Raw genomic sequence first — 17,625 nt, 5'->3', positions numbered from 1 at the left:
GAAGAAGCAGCGGGTCTGTGGGGCAGCTGAGTGAAGTGGAGCCTGAGGAGGAAGCACCGGTTTCCCCCGGTTTCACTACAGGCAGATTCACTCACTACAGGGGCGAGGGAATAAAACCTGAACAGCCAATCAGAGTGATCTCTCTCAGCGACGAGCTCCACCGCCGATTCAACATGCTCAATCGGCCAAAAAGCCGTCGACGTCGACGCCGACGCCGAAGTGCCGACGGTGCGGGACACACAGCAAAAACTAGGGCGACAGACACTCACTGACGGCCCGACTTTGGGCGACGGCCGACCGTCAGCTTGGTGTGTCAGAGCCTTTAGGCTGGTGACCGGTCCAGGGTGAACCCCGCCTCTCACTCAGTGTCAGCTGGAACAGGTTGGCTCCACCAGGTGTAAACCCTGTATAATCTCTTTCAAAATAAACTCAATATGTTGGTACAACACCACGAATTAACGTTTTTTTTTTTTTACTTCAACAACAAACACGTGGTTACGTTTAGTCAACACATGCACGTGGTTGGGTTTAGTAAAAAAAGAACAGCGTTATGCTTTACAATCTTACGGGAAGGTGAAAGTCGTATCATGCTGACGTGGAAGGACGGCTTTTTTCATTGGTGTCTGATGCTGGAAATCACTGGGTTGATTGTTATGTTCTCCTTTGTTGTGCCGTAAGCTAGTACCGACAAAGTTAATACCATTAAAAGTCCAGTTATGAACGACATGGATCAAAGATTTGTGGCTGTGTTTTAGTTACCAAAAATATATTTATTCTAATAATTATATTAGACTCGATCTGCTCTGTGCAACACGCTGCGGCTCCCTCAAAAATAGAGGAGGTACGAGGGATGCTTCTGAAACATGCTGTGGTGCGTCTGCTGGCGTTACAAAGGTTGTCGATGGCGTAGCGCTACAACGAGATCTGCACTCTACTGAATGCACTTTTCTAGTTTAAGCTGTGTTTTGGACACTGGTGCTGACTCCTCCCTGTTTTACTTACTGGCAGATAAAACTTGCTTTCTCTTGTGTTTTCATCCAGGTAGTCCAACAGGCTGTCATTGGTTAGATTCACAGGTGGAGGAGTTGTCAGGAGGTCCTCTGTGGATCCTCCAGGGTCCTCCACAAAGAACTGATAAACAAAACAGAAAAGGATGAATCACTGAACTGTCGCAGCAGCAAGAAGTGATTTACATTGTGTTTGTGTTGTAAAGATTTGTCCAGAAGACAGAGGAGATTTTAAATTTATTGAACTCTTAATTAATAAAACTGTTCAACTACGTTTGGATAGAGAGATAATCAGAGCTGGATGTAGTTTAATTACACCTCCTATAAAGCCTCTATCTGTGCTATAAGGCATCATACACTCATTTTATTCTTTCAACCTTCACAGGATGAGTTAACAATGAACACTATGACAACACAAGTAAAATGTTTACTAATAAAATATTTACAACTTCACCACATGAGTTGTGGAGATAAACTGTACTTGTGATAAAGTTCAAACTTGCTTTTAGCAACTATTAATTTATGTATGACTTCCGTACCATGCAGGTATGGACTGGTGTCATAATTAAAAGACAGCGATGAATTACAGGCACATGTAACCATGCAGGGACCAATACTGCTTCACAGTCACCTAACACATCAGTGTACACCACCTTAACCTGTGAGCGGCTTCTCACCATGTTGAAGACGGCCATCACGAGTATGAGAGCAGTGGTCGTCATGGTGAGGACCAATCGCAGCCAGGGATTATTGGTGACGATGATGCGGGAGGAAGTGGGGAACAGCCAGGTTAGGGAGCAGAAGGAGCCCTTCCTACCCTGCTGGGGATGCAGAGACACAGATGGAGAAGCATTTACATCATATAACTCAAAGTGAAACCTCGTCTTCCTGCTCATACTACCTAACTACACTCCTCTGGGACTGTGTGTCCCTCATGTGACCAAGACACTGGTTAGGTGGAATCACTCCGTTTACTATTGTTATTTTATAGCCATACAATAAAATGTCAAAAATAATTTAACTGTTTGCTTCACTATTCAATGTGAACACACCTGAACCACGAGCGAGCTGTTGCAAAATGTCGTTACACTCCGAGTTTAACAACATGTATTTCACCTCTCCCCAACACTGCACCCTGCAGTCTGAGCTCTCACACGTGGATCGAGTCCTTGGTTTTGTGACACTTGAGAAGTCTCTCTAGATAAAAAAAACATTTCACACTTGTTTGCCAAACTGAGCGGTGACTCATGAGGACATAAAACACGGTCTCCCTGTGATTGTTGTTGAACAGAGCCACTCTGTTTGACATCTTTCTTGGCGTCTAACAGATTCTCCATGCGGTGGTTGCGGTGGTGCTTTCCTCTTAGCGAGCTGAGCTCATCTGTCTTCAACAGACATTTTCCCAAAAATGTGTTTGATGACAGTGACCGTGTAATGCCACTCCTTCCCACATGAAGAGAGACGTCTGTTAACTATTGATGCCCCATTAAAAATAACACACACACACACACACACACACACACACACCCGACCAGTTAGACACAGCCNACACACACACACACACACACACACACACACACACACACACACACACACCCGACCAGTTAGACACAGCCTGTCGTCAGTCACCTGCTCTGTCGCCTTGTGTTTGTGTTCACGAGTGTTAAGTGTTAAATTGGTGCTTAATACAAACCCATAAAACCTGATCTCTCTCTGTTGGTACTGAAGCAGTGTATGAAGCTGATCTGGGGTCAGGGCAAACCCAACGTTATTGATAACCCTCATTAATTACAAGTGACCCACTTACTGGGTGATAATACTCTCTTGAGAAGCAGGAGGGAGAGAAATGGGCTCTTAGGGGAGAAATCATGTATTGATTGTCCATAAAACACTTGTGACAGGTCCCTGCAGTCGCATGTAAGTAACACCCATCCCTCCACTGTGCTGGATAACAAACTACAGCAGCGACTTGATGGATGAACTGTTGCATGACGGAGAATAAAAGGCAGATCAGCTCATATAAACCTCGTATAGACTGGCTGCAGCTGTAGCATAAAGCTAAGATAACTGGATTCTTGTTCGGCTGTAGCTCTTTAACATATTAAGTGAAGAACGGATATTTTTGTAGCCTTTAAAGTTGAACTCTGTCATCTAAAGCTCAGCTAGAAGACGTGCGGAGGAAAAATTAATTCATGTAAAGGAAAAGGAAAGGTTAAACTCCTGCGCTTTTTTGTTTCAGTCATGAACCCAAAGATTTCAATAACTGACCAACCTTAAACACTGTGTGTAAAAATCCAGAGAATACAAACAAAAATTAAATAACTAAATCGAAAAACGTATAAAAGATAAGTGGGTGATATAAAATTAGGGAATCCAGCCTTTCCTTCTTTTTCCCATTAGCTTTAAGGTTGAAAATTAACCCTAACAAAAGGTCAGTGTTTGTTCTTGTAATAGAAGGTGACAACACCAGAGAGTATCTGGTAAGCTGCTCATTATTGGCTCCATGATTTCAACAGTAATAACAAACCAAACGAGGAGATTGTTTGTGGAGAACACATAACATCATGTGCTAAAATTCAAACACTGTTGTAAATGTAGAGAAACTGAATGATTCAGGTTCAGATAAAGTAGAAATATAATTTATAGTACCTCAAGCTTGGCTTATACTTAACAGTGCCTCGTCTTTTATTGCCTCCGTTTTTAAGTCTCATTTTTGGCATTTTCTGCTTTTTTTCTCTTGTATTTATTTGTTCTTTTAAATGTTATTTATTTTAAATATTTCAGCGTTTATTGTTGTAATGTCTGGCTATTCACTTGTTACTTTTTCTGTGCTGTTTTACTTCTGCTCTGTGAAGCACTTTGTGCACTTTGTGATTGTATGAAAGGTGCTATAATAATAAAGTTTGATTTGACTTGATTATCTATATATATCTAACAGAAAATCTTAAAGGGAAATTTCGGTTTATTTCAACCTGTCTCCTATCGTCCTAAATTTGTTTCAAGTGACTAGTGACATAAAAATAATAGTTAGCATGTTAGCCGTTAGCCTAGATACAGCCGGGGCGCATAGTAGCGTCAGACCTTATTTGAGCCAGAATACACTGACGAAGAGCTTCGTGAAATTCAAGAACGGAGGAGGAGAGAGAGAGAGGCGCAACAGGTAGAGGACGAGAGAGGAGGAATGGCTGCTGCAAGGCTGCGTTGCTCTGGAGATTGGTGGTGTACCTGTGAATGCTGTGCCCCAGTGCCCACAGAAGAGGAATGCCTCTGTTGCAAGGAATGGGACCGGTTGCAGCCTTATTTTCAAGGTCTGGATGTGACCGAGGACGAGACACCTCCACCTGGAGTAGTATCCAGCTGGGCTTTATCTAGAGCTTGCGAGATTTCAGGCACGGTATGGGATCGCTGCTTGTTCTCACGAGATATATTTCGTCCGCGCTTTGGAAAGCAGAGCTAAATGGTAAACAAACATGGCAGCACACCGGTAAGGTAAGACAACACGTTTACATGTCGTTTTCTATATGTTCTCTGACATTTATCCTAACGATATGAGGCGGTCTTTGTGGAAAAAAAGCTTGTTTAGTGGACTAACTTTGCACTTGAAGGTTGCCCGTTCACTTACGTTTTAACAGGTCTGACGCTACTATGCGCCCCGGCTGTATCTAGGCTAACGGCTAACATGCTAACTATTATTTTTATGTCACTAGTCACTTGAAACAAATTTAGGACGACAGGAGACAGGTTGAAATAAACCGAAATTTCCCTTTAACCAAGACATATGTTAGTTATGTAACTGTGTACAGAGCGGAAATACATAAAGACCCTTCACTTCCTCACACCTGTGTCTACAAGCCTGTTTACAACTGGTATTAACATGCAGATCACAAGTGGACAGCGCTAAGTGCAAGTGTAACCGACCATTGATACGCATCATCATGAGCCAAGAAGATGAGCCTCTCAAACTTCTTCCCGAGGTAGTCTGGGACGCATTTGATAACATAACTTTGCAGCCCGAGGATGAGGTGGCGCCTACATGGAGTTCACGACACCCAAGGAGGATCCTTTGGAGGTTTGATGGTGGTGGAAGGAGCATGCTAACATGTTTCCTAAACTGGCAGTGAAAGAGTCAATCCAATCAAAGAGACGTCCAATTCAAGAGTGGGTGCGGGTTGGGTCTCAGGACTTTTATTAACGGGTGTGGGTTTGACTTAGACATAATGAACAGGTTGGTTCTGGTACTGAGCTTTACAGGTATGGGTGGGTGTTGGTGCAGGACTCTGATGGACTCTCTCACTCTTTATATTATGGCAGTTGTTGGCTCTGTTACAAACTGCCCCTGCTTGGTGCATAATATACCATGGCCAAGGGTACCTCTGTGCGTCCCCGTCTGACGTCTACTGACAAAGCGCCGGTATTTGACGAGTTGGGAGTGGGAGCGGGCTGTATTTTCCTGTTATGTCCTTTTTAGGGAAGCAACAAGATACATTAGCATTTAAAGTCTTTTTTTTGGTCCGTAATTGAAATTTAGTCTAAATTTAGACTAATTTATTTAATCTAAAAATAAATACGACCTCACATCATGCTTGCACAACGAGTCCAAAACTTTCTTCAGTCAATTTTTTGCATTTTTCACATCCGTCAGAGCCTTTAGAGACGTTTGACCAAGAATCAGGGTCGAAAATGTGGCAGCAGGACACAGCTGGGACTAGACAGAGGAACGGGGCGCACAGAATCATTTCATAACTCAGACAGCTCACTTTGAGCAGGTCAGATAGTAATATTCAGGTAGATGATGAAGAGGAGGAGGATGTAGACCGCACACAGAATGTGGAGGACAGCTCCGCCCCTTCATGCAGCTGTGGTGCCAAATGAAAGACAGAGAGGGAGTGGTGACAGTAAGATAGGTAACTCCAGTGGAGAGAGGCAAAGGAGGAAATGTGTCTTTTCAATTTGTCACTTATGGCAAATATTCACAATGTATAGAACAATAAAACGCATCAGAGTCAGTGTGATGATGGATTAGCATCGGACTGAGTGTGCAAAGGCCTTTACACCACAAAAGATATGTGTGTCCCAAACCATCAAAATGTGTCCTGGTGGCCGTTTACACTTGTATCACCCAAGACTCATTTTAAAATTAAGTGTAAACAGGCTCATATTTTAATGAATAATTTAGATTTATGCAGGCAAAATTTGAAAGAACACCCTTAAAGTAATTCAGGTTAATGATGTCAACCCACAGGGAACTTTTCATGTCATGAGCATACAGAAGACAACTGGACGATGTGTGAACAGGATAACTATGCAAAAGAAAAAGCAAATTTACTTTCCCAGTTTTTGTCTCAAGTGCACGTGTGCACGTGTGTGTGCATATTCACTGATAAATCCATGCAGACCCACCAGAATGTGACCAGCAAAGCAAAGGAGCAGGATCAAAGCCAACAGCAGGAACGCCAGGCCAAAGGAGATCCCCAGCACAGCAGTTCTGCAACACACACACACACACACACACACACACACACACACACACACATTACTCCACAGCCTCTTGGCACCTCTCGGGTCTCTGCAGTGCCATCCAGGACAATAAATGTAATCAGGTTTCTAATGTATTCTACCTCAGACCTGCGATCCATTTACACTGAGTAAGCAGAAGCTGTACAGCAGCATGTGTCGGTGCTTCGTAATGCAGTTACACTCATGCTTCACATTTTCTCTGGAGGAACACAGTATGGCTGATTTAAGGATCCCTGCCATAAAACTGATGATGTCACGTCTAATGTGCAGTGCGATGCTGCGACACAGAGCCAAGATAAAGAGACTGAGCGAGAGGTGAATTGGACAATCAATGGCCTCTCAGATGCTGAATTACATCTTTGGCTCCCACCGGCAGTAAATTAGCATGACCGTGAATTTCTCTCCTGGCCATTAAAGAGACGACACACCTTGATTCACCTGATCTATAATCACTACCAGACACGGTGCCCTTTCATCTCCTTCTGCTTTTTAGCATTCTGCCTCTCGCTCCCCTGCCTCTCTCATTTCAGCGTGGTGGCGTTGATGAGACAGCTGGCGTCAAATGGCTTTTTCACATCAACCCGCTGCCACAGCTGGAGTCTGCTGATGCCACGGGGACCGTGCAGTGTAAATCCTGTGAAGGGGTGCAGACTTACTTGGGCAAGACGAGGACCTGCACTATGAATATACAGCAGAATATGAGGCAGGCGCAGGTGACGTAGTACTTGAAGGCTGGTAATGTTGTGGATCTGTACTGTTGAGAGAAGCAGGAAAGAGTTGTGAAGAGTAGCAGCAGTAAAAGATGCTGAGGCAAAGTTAAAATTAACATGAGCACGCACAGTATAAAAATAGACCAGACTCCTTTGTCGATGACACAAAGAATAATATAAGAATCTGAGGACAAGTCGTAGCATGGACCACGTAGTGAACTTCTGTGTCCTGTAAGGTTTGACTTCTGCCTCACTGACAGCTATACAATGCCACTGACTTGTCTCCCAGTGAACAATGCCTGCAGGTGTTTTGTATGCGTTCGCCTACCTCTTTCTCCAGAGCTTTGTTGTGAAAGAACAATGAGATCCTCTGGATGTCCTCAGACTTCAGCCATTGTCTGGAGACACAAGCCAAACACATTCAGACAGCGTACAGGGACCAAAGCTCTGCAGTGTGTTATGTGGTGTATGAAAAAAAATCTGTAACTTTACATAAAGCTGTAGTGAGCCAGTACTAATACAGGATTTTAATATGACTGTTACAGTTTTAAAGTCTTTATTACTTTTCTATAATTTTAAAATAGCTATTATTTATGTACGTATGTTTTTACTAAATGAAGTCAGAGCTTTGTCTTGTGTCATGAATAATAAACTGATGGCAGTATGCACTTGGAAAAGGCCTCAGAGTGGTTGTTTATAAATTGTAAAATGCACTTTAAAATACCAAAGACAACACAGCAAATAACTATAATTTACATACAATTTTTTTTGATAAGCACTTATTAAAATGGCATTGTAATATCTTTAAAACAAGACCAAACAAATGGGTTTCAGGCAACAACAATCTCTGACACTTTGCCCTGAAATGCATTTTGAACGGCACTATGTTGTTTGACTGATGGACATTTTTATTTGATTAATTGAGAAGTTTCTGTAAGTCATTGTGTTGAGTATAATAACTGAAGTATGATAGTCAGAGAGCTCCTGAAGATGTTTCTTGATGTTTCTACTGCTTAGCACTGGAAGGACATTTATCTGAAGTGACTGTACGACATGTATGAGGAACTTATCCATAGTCAGTGTCGGCACTCTCCCAGTTTGGAGAACGGGATTACTGGCACGGAAGCTCAGCAATGCACTGCTGTGGATGGGGGTTAGCAGCAAAACCCATGCATTCTCCTCCAATCTCCGCTTTGTCGGTGGACTTTCACGTCTAAATATGAACTGTCAGGTAACCTCCTGCATCTATCATTGACGTATCACTTTACTCTTGTTACAGGCAGTGTTTCTTTTCATAATACACTTCACTCCACCCCCATTTTGTAGCAAAAACGCCTAAAATGACATACCCAAATTAAAATGACTGTAGCTTCTGAACCGCTCTGACTACATGCATGCATGAGGTCTCACCAGAAAGAAAACTCCCTGAAGTTTCTTGTGATACAGAGGAGGTGATACAGAGACAGAGTAATGGGCCTCTGAAGTCAGTAAAAAATTGAAGATTTTGCCTAAAATAAAATAAAAACTGTTTTTCAGGATGAATAACTGTCTGTGGCTTCATCTGAGCAGGTAAATGACACTGTGGGGCTGTAGGCACACTATCAATGAACACTTGTCAAATTTGAAGAAGACTGCTCAAAGCATGACCATTCTACAGTGTTTTTTCCATGAAAAGATCCAGGCGGAGCTCCAAATGACAAGTCGGTCACTCGGCTTCAAAACAGTACTATCAGTGATCAAACAACACTCAGCCAGCTTCAAACATCTTACCTTATTGAAATCAGGTGTGATTATGATAGCTGATGTTGTTTATGACACAGAAACACCATCAAATATCACCAAATAAAGCCATATGAAACGTGAAAGTTATGATCCCACTTTCTAGACGGTATATCTCAGCCAAAAATAGTGGTAGGAGTGAGACTCTTACCTTTTATAAAACAGCTAAGTCCCCGCTAACGGCTCCACATAAGTTCGCGAGTAATCCTTTAACTTTTCCCATCGAAAAACGGCATGACATGACTTGTCACCACTCATCACGATTTTGGACTATGTGTGTTTAGGCTGCTCTGGTGCCAAATCCATAATAAATAAAAGAAAAATGATGTTATTTTTGAAAAGTCGAGAGCTTCCTGAATCGGGCAATACCAATCCTGGCAGAGTTAGAGAGGTTAAAAATACACTTACAACAACTGTAAAACACCTTGTTTTTACGACAGTGGTTAGGTTTGGAAAAAATATTCATAGTTTGGCTCCACATTCACATGGGAAGTCAACACCGGGCTCCTGGATGAAAGTCCAGGGTTTGTTGGACCCATCCACCTCCCCTCCCGCCTGCCTGACAGGAACTTTCAAGCTCTTTATGTTAAGTATTTGCCTACGTTACACCCTGATGAGTTATATTGCCGTGATATGTGCCTTTTTGCGTTGGTGTCTGACGATGAAATCACTGACAAAGTGGCGGTATTTGATGAGCTGGGAATGAGAATGAGCTGGCAAAACATATTTTAGCCAGATAAAAAAAAGCCTACTTTCCGTTAACCTTATATTTTCGCAACCTTAGAACTTCCGCACACTGTATTACACCACAGGTCAGCTGGTCGGGTCAGACGTTTAAGCACTTTATGGAAGAGACAACAAATATAAGAAAATAAAAAATAAAAAACTGAGTGGTTATGACAGCGACAATGAAATGCTGTTCACTGTGGAGACAGTAGGATACCTTTATGAACCAGAGTATAGAGAAGAAGAACTTTGCGGGAGGTGACTGAACGGCTAAAAGAGAGAGAAGGGAAACTTTTGTTGAAACTGGAGGTTTAGAAAGAGCAGAAGCTAACTGTGTAAACTGTAAAGCCATGCTCAGAGACCCAGAGAGCTACTGCTGCCAGGAGTGGGACCTCATTTCAGCACAACCTCAGGACCTTTCTGAATCAGACGATGCCAGACCTTCACACTTGACTGGCTGTTTGGTGAGTGAAAAAGTGCTATCTGAGAGCAAGGTAAATATAAAATATCCTCAATGTAGCATCCACTTAGACTGCTATGGATTTTTGTAGGTAGGCTTTTTTTTGAGATGCTAAACTCTGTATTACTGCACACCTCCATCCACAGCAGAACATTGCTGAACTTCCATGGTGGGATGTGAAGAAACTTATTGAATTTCCCCTTGGGGATTAATAAAGTTATTCTGATTATTCTTACTGTAGGTAACACACCGACTATGGATAAATACCTCAAACAGCCTGACCTCAAAGAGTTAGAGCTCATCCTTTAAGAGCGATGTAGACACAGGATGTGCTGCAGATGTGGTTCTTACTTCTGTGAGTTGATGCCATCGATGGTGCGAATCATTCGCTCATTGAGCTCCTCCTCAAACCTCCTCCTTTGAGATTTGGACCTGAGATCGGAGGAAAGGGCGAACAGATTTAAAAACATGGACACAGATTAAAAGCACAGAGTGATAACATGTGTCATGTTTCGCCTCTGCATTACCTTTCTCGTCTCTGGAAGTGGTACTGCCCCATCGGAACGTCCTGAAACAGCAATCATTATTATATTCACAGATATCTGTGTGGGAAAGTGTGTGTGTGTGTGTGTGTGTGTGTGTGTGTGTGTGTGTGTGTGTGTGTGTTTGGCAAACACAGAGCACTGTACTGCACTTACAGTGGTGTTGATCTTGCCGTTGTCTGTGGTCATGCTGTCTCGATGGTGGAGGTTGGCAAAGGGCTTGGCGGCGCCCCAGGACTCCAGGTATCGGGTCATTCTGACAGACGCCCTCATCTTCCCACCGTCCAGAGAGGGGCGAGAGCGCACACCCAACAGAGGGCTGTGTCTCTCAGTCTGGGGAAACACACAGAAAAGACAAAGACACGAAGAGTTGAAGAAAGTTGAAGAAGTAAAATCTAAAAAAATGATAATAATAATTGAGATACTGGATTGAAACTGGGAAAATGTACTTTTCCTTTAATGGACAGTTTAAATAAGTGTTATTCCTTCATGTAGCACATAGATTGTAGATAAAATTTCCAAGCAGCAGACCAAAAATACACCTGCATGCCACATTGGCAGTGAAAAAAGTTAATTTCAGACTCTGTGCACAGACCCTTCATTTCTGACAGAGCCGATCTCAAAGTGTAGAAATAAATAAATGTTGCAACAGCAGTAAAGTAAAAAGTACTAGGTAGTCTGGGAACACTGGTCAATTGACGGCTCTTGACACCTGCGCCCTGCCCGTCAGTGTTTTCAGCTACTTAAAACAATTTTCGAGAGCGATGCAGCTCTCTTTTATTTTGCCATGTATGCTGAGTGCCTCTCTGACAAACACCACACCACTTTACTGCTGACAGAAACATTACCCTGCATGAAGCCATGCAGCACTGAAAGTAAAAGGGTTTTCTATTTTCCACAGTAAAGTGGGTAAAATGCAGCAGGATTAGTCAGATGAGGTCCCTTTATTTATTCCACTTGGTGACAGAGACAGGTGTTGTGACTGACCAAACATGGCACATGAGCCCGGAAGAATTGAAAGAGACACTGTCCGTAATGGCAGCGCTCGTTCCCCGCAGGTGAACTGAACAGATCTGACAGTGACGATCAATGACAGTGACAGTGGAGATGACACCTCCTGTGATCTATACTCCATATTTGGCCTTGATCCATTCAGGGCTTCTTGTAAATGTCACAGAGCACCCACAGCCTTTTTCCAATATCTGATCAGATGTTAAAAAATCTCGCTATAACAGTGAATAAAGGACAGAGAAAAGTATCTCCTTGTATCTCCCATTTGAAGTGATCTCATATAAAGTCATTATGTTTTATTGTATACTATCATTCATGTAAATTTCCCCCGCAACGCCTATCCAAGGCAAACCCTAACCCTAACCCTAACCCAATCCTAACCCAAAGTAAACAGGAAGCTGTTATTGGTCCATTTTTAGTACATTTACATTCATGGTCTCATTTGAAAGGTAACACTCTGATGGCGTCACAACGGCGCGACCAAGGCTGTCCCATTTCGAAGGCTCCTTCAAATGCGGTAGAGAGATGCGGCCTTCTTTCCCAGAATTTGGAGGATGCAACGGATGAATCCTTTGTGGCCCAGCCTCCCAGAATTTGGAGGATGCAACGGATGAATCCTTTGTGGCCCAGCCTATCCCAAGATGCATTGTGTGCCGGTGACAATTTTATATTAAGGTAACTAACTGTTGTTAACATTGCTATTAGCTAGTTACCTGAAAACGGTACATCAGCCTGAAATATATCAAACGGCAGTGAACCATCTCCTCAAGTAGTAAATAAAATATAAATATCTATACGATAACAATATCTGGCTCTATGATTTAGAGCTAACTAATTTACTAGATTACTCTGTCTTTCATAAAGCACAGCTGGTAGTTAGGTTACAGAAACGCCAACAGGTAGGGGCGAGAACAACTGGTGATGCAACCAGGAAATTGTCTGCAGACCAGACCGTCCCATTTTGAAGACCGTACGGTTTGGCTGATGAGGTCTTCAAAGGACGTGGCCATCAACGACTGCGAAGGCAGCGTCCTTCAAAGGCTGCAGCCCCTGAATTGAGACACAGCTGCTGAAATTAAAGTTTGTTTGTTTTTTTTCATTCTCAGAACCCATCGGCTGTATTCGGCGTCTGACTTCCGGCAGACGGTGATACAGCCTCTGGGGGCAGACCCCCGACTTTTTGGCACTCCGGTTTGATTTGGGCGGCCCCCGACTTTTTGGCACTCCGGTTTGATTTGGGCGGAGGAGGCAAATTTCCGTTTCAGACTTCCGTTTATATATAAGTAAATATGCTGAACCATTGCAATGGATTCAGAGTTTGCAGTGACGCCAATTATGTTCCGCCTCGTTAGTTCACCGCACGGACCGTTTAACCTGGCAACAACTGCAGCCGGCTCAAACGTGATTGGTCAATATCACGCGGACTACAAACAGCCTACAACTGGAAACCAGGGCTCTTCCGCTCTTCTTCCAGAGGCAAGATCTCCGGGGTTTGCCTACAGACTCTACATTCACTGAATGTAGAGTCTGTATATAGAGACTATTTTTTTAAAACTTTTTTTATCACTCCTTGGCATATTTTTATTTTGCTATTTATCAATCATCTATTTATGTGTCTACATGTCACTGTATGCTGTTGTATGTGTGCAAGGCGCACTGGCTGTTCAAACAAATTGCCCCTGGTGGGATTAATTAAGTCGTTTGAATGTAACCTGAGGGAGTGAGGCAGACCCTTTCTTTAAACATGGGCTCTCACTGGCTAATGTAGCCTTAGTGAGAGTATGGCAGCTCCTATTGGCTGAAGTGAGGTGTCAATGAAAAGGTCAGAGTTTAACCGCCATTTGATAGAGGAGTTGGCATATTTACATGCAATCAGGGGTTAGTGCGTACAATAAGAAGAGAAATATGAAGTTTTTAAACAATGCAATGGCATTTCCTAGATATCTCTGGATGTAATAATGTGTTTGGACTAAATATTTTGAAATTTTGATTGTCTAGACCTTTAGGAGTGTATAAAGACTGCATTAGCAGTGTTTTTGTTGGAATAATATCAATCTGTGGATTATAAATCAACATAATAGAAGAGTTTTAACTGTTATTTTGTGTGTTTATTGTCTGACAGAAGTGTTTATTGAACCTGCTTTGTTGGTTGTATTTTGAAATGGTTTGCATCATCTGAGTTGCAGGAAGCGTAATTTTCGAACAATAGGTTAATTGAGTAAAACCCTTAAACACAGCAAATACAGCAGCTGTTTACATATCAAAAATCATCAAATAAACCATACGAGGGCCGTCAAATCGTTTAGAGGGGCTCATGTTATGCTGAAAACTGCCAGTTTACTTCTATTGTAGGGCTGCATGGAGTAAATTAGGTCTCTACTGAGTTGTTTGTCTGCGTTCATAAATGGGAAACAATAACAAAGAAAGAAACACATGCAAACAGATGCTAATCTCTAAAGAAATGCACTACAGAGAAAAGAGGGTGTGATTTAAAAAGCAGCTGAGAACATGCAGATTGTATGATAACCTATAATAATCTCTTCTTCTGCGGAGTTACAACTTGGATTCATGTTGTCTGCTGATAAAGTGTCGAAATAGGTTTGATTGATGGACGACAAATGACTTTTTCTGACATTGTAATAGATGAAATCAAAACAGTTTGAAACAAAAAAATGCTGATTGTGTACATGAACAACTTCTATAAAGGAGAGGAGAACTTTTCTGTTTCAGTTTTACAAACAGCCGATACTTCTGCGTGATAATATAACACATCACTCACACAGAAACTGGAACATGCTGCTACTGAGTTGTGTATCTTGCGTAGTATGTTGTGATGTGATGACTTTATGGGAAAGTTACCAATCCGTGGTCAAGCTCTTTGGAGAGGAATCAGAAGACGGAAGAGAGAAAACGAAAAAGGAGCCAATGGAGCAGATTTGGAGGGATCGATTCTGCAAAGACACCGTGGCTTTTTTGTGTCAATGGTGGCATTCTCTAAAGAAGCACTAGAAACCATGAAGGCCTTAATTCTTCAGAAATGAGATGCCGCTCAGAAACCCGAGGTCTATGGAGCAAGCAGAGAGCGAACGCAGGATGCCTGAAGGCCTTACTGCAGATATTTTAGGGGGTGGGTGCATCTTCGCCAAGTTATGAAGGGATTAGAAAGGACTGTTAAGCACGGTTTTTCGCCTGCCAAGCCAAAACATTGAGCACAGACTGGATGCCAACATCATATTCTATATAAAGAAATTCTCAGCAGAAAGTTCACAGAAGAGGCAGCTCTCTGAAACGTCCTTAAGCGGCCCCTGATGTCCTGGTTTGACAGGAGGAGCTGCGCTGCGTCTCCGTCCACTCACAACGACTCAAACAGTGAAAAAGGACTTTAAAGATAATGTTGTGTCAGTGGAGCGACTGGCTGAACACCTGCAGGGATGTTGTTCATTTAATCACACACTTATATTATATTCCTTTACTGTGCTCTTGACAGGATGAGAGGGTGGTGTGGGATTATTTTGCCTGCACATCGAAATGTTTGTAAAGCAGTGTTGTCCTCGTGCTGAAAACCTCATATTTTTGAATTCTGGCTCATTATATCTACTATAAATGACATTAAAGACGCCATGACTCAAAACACCAGGCTGCTCTCATAAACTGTACGAACGTTTTCCTAACTAATGCACCCAAACTCGAATGTCCCACTTAATCATGAGCCAGTAATCTGTGCATAACCCACATATTCTGGAAGGCAGTGTGATGTTTTTTGTGAGGCGAGGCTTAGCTGGAGGCAAAACAATTCTCCACAGACATTAGCTAGAGCTAGCTAGCAAGTTGTGTTGGCTGGTTTTCGACAAGGGAACGAAGATGATATGAGTTTCTCTGGATAGGGTGCATTCGGAAATATTCATTCCGAGTGCCGAAGTGCATCTTGGCACAAACAGCACCATGCGTAAATTTGGAGCGCTATCGAAATGTAGCGTTGGGTTATCCAGAGCAGCGCACTCTCAGAGTGGCAGAGCGCACTCTGTACACTCTGTCTGTGGAGACGGAGCAGCAGAGCGCCGAGCGGAGTGAATGTGTGATTAACTTAACCGTTGGTTCATTCATGTAGAAATATAACGCTCCGTTTCTTCCACCAACAGGGCTCTCATTTTAGTGTAGAGCGTCAGACTGAATTTACCAACGCACCATGTCAGGTCACTCACTCTCCGGGACCGCCAGTGTTACTTGAATAAATAAACACTGACCAACGGGACCAGACTGGCCGACCCGTATGCTCTCACTCAGTGGATGGATGATGTCACAGGAAGCCAATCTTACAAAGGAGGACCACACTTGTTTCTTTTGCTATGGAAGCTAACGTTAGCTAATGTGCTAAAAAGTTAGCGTTCCAGAGAAATCCAATATTCCTCTTAATCCCTCCCCAGTTTCTGATGAGGTGGACATGATAACCCTTAATACACATAACCTTATTCATCCCTACAACAGGAAATACTTTTTCCCTAACCTGATATGAAGTGTGCGCTGCACATGTGAGCATTTTTGATGATGGCCTCCGTCCAGTCCTTTGGTCTTATCACATTTAACCATAGTTGTCTTTGTTTTTGTTGACGGGCAGTGGCGGCTGGTTTTGAGCCATGTCTCCTTCTATTCTGGCTCCCAATAACACAACAAGACAAACACATTTTAACACACCTGTGTAGCCTACAGCCCTGTGGGGGAGAGGCAGCTGCACCTCCAGGTGATAACATGATGTCATCATGGCGTCAGCCCTGAAAGAGTCTATACTCTAAGTAGTTTCTGCTGCTAACAACTGGATGTCAACATTCAAACTGGGTCACAAATGATGACATATACAGGATAATGGGGAATACAATATCTTTGCTGCCCTGTGAAAATCATGTATCTCCAAAACATCAACCTTTCTTGAATTAAGAAGACTACTCTTGTTTTCAGCCACCACAGATTTTGTAGGTAATCCACTGGGTTTTTAAACAGTTTATTTCAGATAAAAGTCAGCAACATTTCAATTTATTTGAAACACTCACGCCTGACAGCAATTAATAAACTTTAAATCTTTGGAGGCCCATTAATTTACAAACAGGTGGGTACAGGACCTTCGGGGCTCGTCTTCACAAAGCTTCCTTGCACAAAACGTTGCTCCTTGTGACAAAATTCTAATTCCCCTTACAGTTAAGATTAGGCCCTGGTAAAGATAAAAGTAAATCACAAAGCATTTTAGTCCTTAAAGGGATAGTGCACCCAAAAATGAAAATTCAGCCATTATCTACTCACCCATATGCCGACGGAGGCCCTGGTGAAGTTTTAGAGTCCTCACATCCCTTGCGGAGATCGGCGGGTGGAGCGGCTAGCCCACTTAATGGTAGACGGCGCCCCAGACTAACGTCCAAGAAAACAAAATTGAATCCACAAAGTATCTTCATACTGGTAATCCATAGTGATCCAAGTGTCCTGAAGCCCCGACATAAAAAGTTGTTTGGAAAAACATCATATGAACTCTGTTTTTAGCCTCACTGTAGCCTGTAGCTCTGACTGCTTCTCTGTGCTCCGCGCTCACGTGTGCGCTCCTGCGCGAGACCAGCGAAAGCATGAGCTTTGCTCACCCGTGTTTACATCACGTAACACGTGNTGACTGCTTCTCTGTGCTCCGCGCTCACGTGTGCGCTCCTGCGCGAGACCAGCGAAAGCATGAGCTTTGCTCACCCGTGTTTACATCACGTAACACGTGCACCGCAGGGAGAGACAACGGTAACCACAGAGCTAAAAGATAATTTGCACTACAGTCTTTTAGCAAAGGACAGCCCAACATGTCTGAAGACTTTGAAACTGAGGAGGAACAGCATTTCTTTGTTGAG

At 42.9% G+C, this 17,625-nt stretch overlaps 1 protein-coding gene across 3 annotated transcripts in view; it reads right to left on the bottom strand.

Moving 5' to 3' along the window:
* Nucleotides 1-17,625, bottom strand: part of adcy2b (adenylate cyclase 2b (brain)) — a 76,914-nt gene that overhangs the window by 11,011 nt on the left and 48,278 nt on the right. For 2 of the 3 annotated variants that reach the window (XM_050035414.1, XM_050035416.1), the window contains 8 exons: nt 10,898-11,074; nt 10,727-10,767; nt 10,551-10,631; nt 7,563-7,632; nt 7,181-7,278; nt 6,408-6,492; nt 1,685-1,828; nt 1,003-1,131 (listed from right to left, as the gene is read on the bottom strand). In XM_050035414.1, coding sequence (XP_049891371.1) covers nt 1,003-1,131; nt 1,685-1,828; nt 6,408-6,492; nt 7,181-7,278; nt 7,563-7,632; nt 10,551-10,631; nt 10,727-10,767; nt 10,898-11,074 — 825 coding nt within the window. The remainder of the gene's footprint in view (nt 1-1,002; nt 1,132-1,684; nt 1,829-6,407; nt 6,493-7,180; nt 7,279-7,562; nt 7,633-10,550; nt 10,632-10,726; nt 10,768-10,897; nt 11,075-17,625) is intronic. The other variant, XM_050035415.1, reaches the window with a different exon arrangement.

The sequence above is a fragment of the Epinephelus moara genome, chromosome 22 (genome assembly GCF_006386435.1).
Source record: "Epinephelus moara isolate mb chromosome 22, YSFRI_EMoa_1.0, whole genome shotgun sequence".
In the NCBI taxonomy this organism is placed as follows: Eukaryota; Metazoa; Chordata; class Actinopteri; order Perciformes; family Serranidae; genus Epinephelus; species Epinephelus moara.
This window is presented reverse-complemented; position numbering and strand designations above follow the sequence as displayed.